At 61.3% G+C, this 2,500-nt stretch overlaps 2 protein-coding genes across 3 annotated transcripts in view; one reads left to right on the forward strand and one right to left on the reverse strand.

Annotated features, from left to right (window-relative positions):
- tbc1d25 (TBC1 domain family, member 25) overlaps nt 1-1,635 on the forward strand; it is a 78,717-nt gene extending 77,082 nt beyond the window's left edge. The window contains exon 5 of the mRNA XM_052008969.1: nt 1,606-1,635. Within this exon, the coding sequence (XP_051864929.1) occupies nt 1,606-1,635 (30 nt within the window). The remainder of the gene's footprint in view (nt 1-1,605) is intronic.
- gripap1 (GRIP1 associated protein 1) overlaps nt 606-2,500 on the reverse strand; it is a 66,322-nt gene continuing 64,427 nt past the window's right edge. For both annotated transcript variants that reach the window (XM_052009065.1, XM_052009066.1), the window contains one exon: nt 606-2,500. This exon is cut by the window's right edge and continues 24 nt beyond it. In XM_052009065.1, the coding sequence (XP_051865025.1) occupies nt 2,432-2,500 (69 nt within the window). In that variant the 3' untranslated portion in view covers nt 606-2,431.

Here is a 2,500-nt window from a genome sequence, read left to right on the forward strand (position 1 = left end):
AGGCTGCGCAGGTTGTATGTGGTGTGTGCACCCGTCTGACAAACACCTGCAGCATAGCAATTTGTGTACTGACTCTAGAGGGAGAGAGGGGGGGCGAGGGAGGGAGAGGGGGGAGGGAGGGAGAGAGGGGGAGGGAGGGAGAGAGAGAGGGGGAGGGAGGGAGGGAGAGAGGGGGAGGGAGGGAGGGAGAGAGGGGGGGAGGGAGGGAGAGAGGGGGGGGAGGGAGAGAGGGGGGGAGGGAGAGAGGGGGGGAGGGAGAGAGGGGGGGAGGGAGGGGGGGGGAGGGAGAGAGGGGGGGGAGGGAGAGGGGGGAGGGAGGGAGAGAGGGGGAGGGAGGGAGAGAGAGAGGGGGGGAGGGAGAGAGGGGGGAGAGAGAGAGAGGGGGGAGAGAGAGAGGGGGGAGAGAGAGAGGAGAGAGAGGGGGGAGAGGGAGAGACACACACACAGGGGAAGGAAGGGAAGGAGTTGGGTCAGATGGAGTGAGAGGTGGGGAGAGGGTGACGGGGACCGGGAGAGACCATCGAGCCCCAGGCACTGCAGGTGTGAGACGGACAAAGAGGGAGTTAGAGACAGAACGAGTCAGTCCAGCACAGCGGTAACCCGGCTTAAATACTTTATTCCATTCTGGTTGGAGGCCGCTCAGTGACGACAGGACGGGGAGGTCGAGTGCCGGGGGACACGGGTCCAGGAGCCCAGCACCATCGGGCCAGTGGCACCAGGTTATCCACACCTTGTACCACCGACCCATTGCCCACGGGAGCAAACCCCTCCCTCCCACACACACACGTACGCACCCCCTACCCCATGGGTCAGGACCCCTGCACCGCCCTGGGGAAGCGGTTGGGGGGGGGGGAACCCCCTTAACAACCAAAGACACAGCAGCTCCCCATTGATTCCCAACACACCCACCGCACCACCCCCCCACCCACCTCCAGCTGGGACTGGGATTCTGGGACTGGGATTCAGAGGATATGGGGTGAGAGCCGTGGGATAATCCAGCACGGAAAACAAGGCCTTTCGGCCCACCGAGTCTGTTCTGACCATCCAAGCACCTAATCTACAAACCACTCCCAATTTAGTCTCTCTCTCTCACACCTCACCCACACACTGGGGGCAATCAAGCCCCTGACCCATCCCCCCCCACCCCCCGGCATGTTCGTTGGGACGTGGGGGTGGGGGGGGGGGAACTGGGACACGGGGACGGGGATGACAGGACATGAAACACAGAGGCAGAGGTCGGATTCTAACCGGGTCTCCGAGGACATTGGGTGTGATCTTATCTGAGGCCAGTGGTTTCCCTGCTTCCGTCCCCAATGCCCTAGGGAAAGGGATTAACCCTTCAGTGGTCACAGGGAGATGTGGGGGGTCACCGCAGTGGGGGGAAACTACCCCCCCTCCTGTCAACATTGGGCAGGAGGGGGTGGGGGGGGGGTGCAGGTCTGACCCAGAGCAGTGCGGGACCCTCTCCAAGACCTTCCCGTCAGGATCCGCACTTGGCAACGGCAGCCAGACTCGTAAGCAAAATCTAAAAATACTGCAGGAGGGGGGATCAATACGCATTAGGTCGGTAGCTGTTAGTGTTACACATCACCTGATCCCCTGCAGAATGGGCCTCTGCTCCCCTGGGGGCTGTGATGTCCCAGGGGGCTTGTCAGAGGGATGGTTCACAGAACGTAAACCACCCCATCCCTTCTCAGTGTTCCGGGAGTGTGTGACAGAACAATGTGGAGGGAGCTTCACTCGGTGTCTGAGTGTGTGACGGGACGGTGCAGAGGGAGCTTCACCCTGTGTCTGACCCCGGGAGTGTGTGACGGGACGGTGCGGAGGGAGCCTCACCCTGTGTCTGACCCCGGGAGTGTGTGACGGGACGGTGCGGAGGGAGCTTCTCCCTGTGTCTGACCCCGGGAGTGTGTGACGGGACGGTGTGGAGGGAGCCTCACCCTGTGTCTGACCCCGGGAGTGTGTGACGGGACGGTGCGGAGGGAGCTTCTCCCTGTGTCTGACCCCGGGAGTGTGTGACGGGACGGTGTGGAGGGAGCCTCACCCTGTGTCTGATCCCGGGAGTGTGTGACGGGACGGTGGAGAGGGAGCCTCACTCCAGAATGGTAGAAGGTGCTTCAGTTCAGAAGATCACATTACAAAGAAACCCCTTCGCTTCTCCCCGCAAAGGCCAGAGGTTTCAGGGCTCGGAAGGTGCAGTTACAGCGGGCCAGACAGGCAGGGTCCACAGGAACAATTACCAGAGCAGTGCATCCCCTTGGGAACCCTAACAAAAACCATAGACCGTGTTATATTCACACTGTACATTATATATATAGACATCTGCTTTATATATACACACGCATTATGTACAGGTGCACAGTCTGGACAGAGGACTCGCTCTTCCCCCTTGCTGATCCCGCAGAGATTGGTTGCCAGGTGCACAGCCCCCTCAGCTGCGCTCGGGGGCTTCCCCGACCTCGTCCTCCTGAGCCGACGGAGTCTTGCTGAGCCTCACCAG

Source organism: Pristis pectinata, chromosome 43 (genome assembly GCF_009764475.1).
Source record: "Pristis pectinata isolate sPriPec2 chromosome 43, sPriPec2.1.pri, whole genome shotgun sequence".
In the NCBI taxonomy this organism is placed as follows: domain Eukaryota; kingdom Metazoa; phylum Chordata; class Chondrichthyes; order Rhinopristiformes; family Pristidae; genus Pristis; species Pristis pectinata.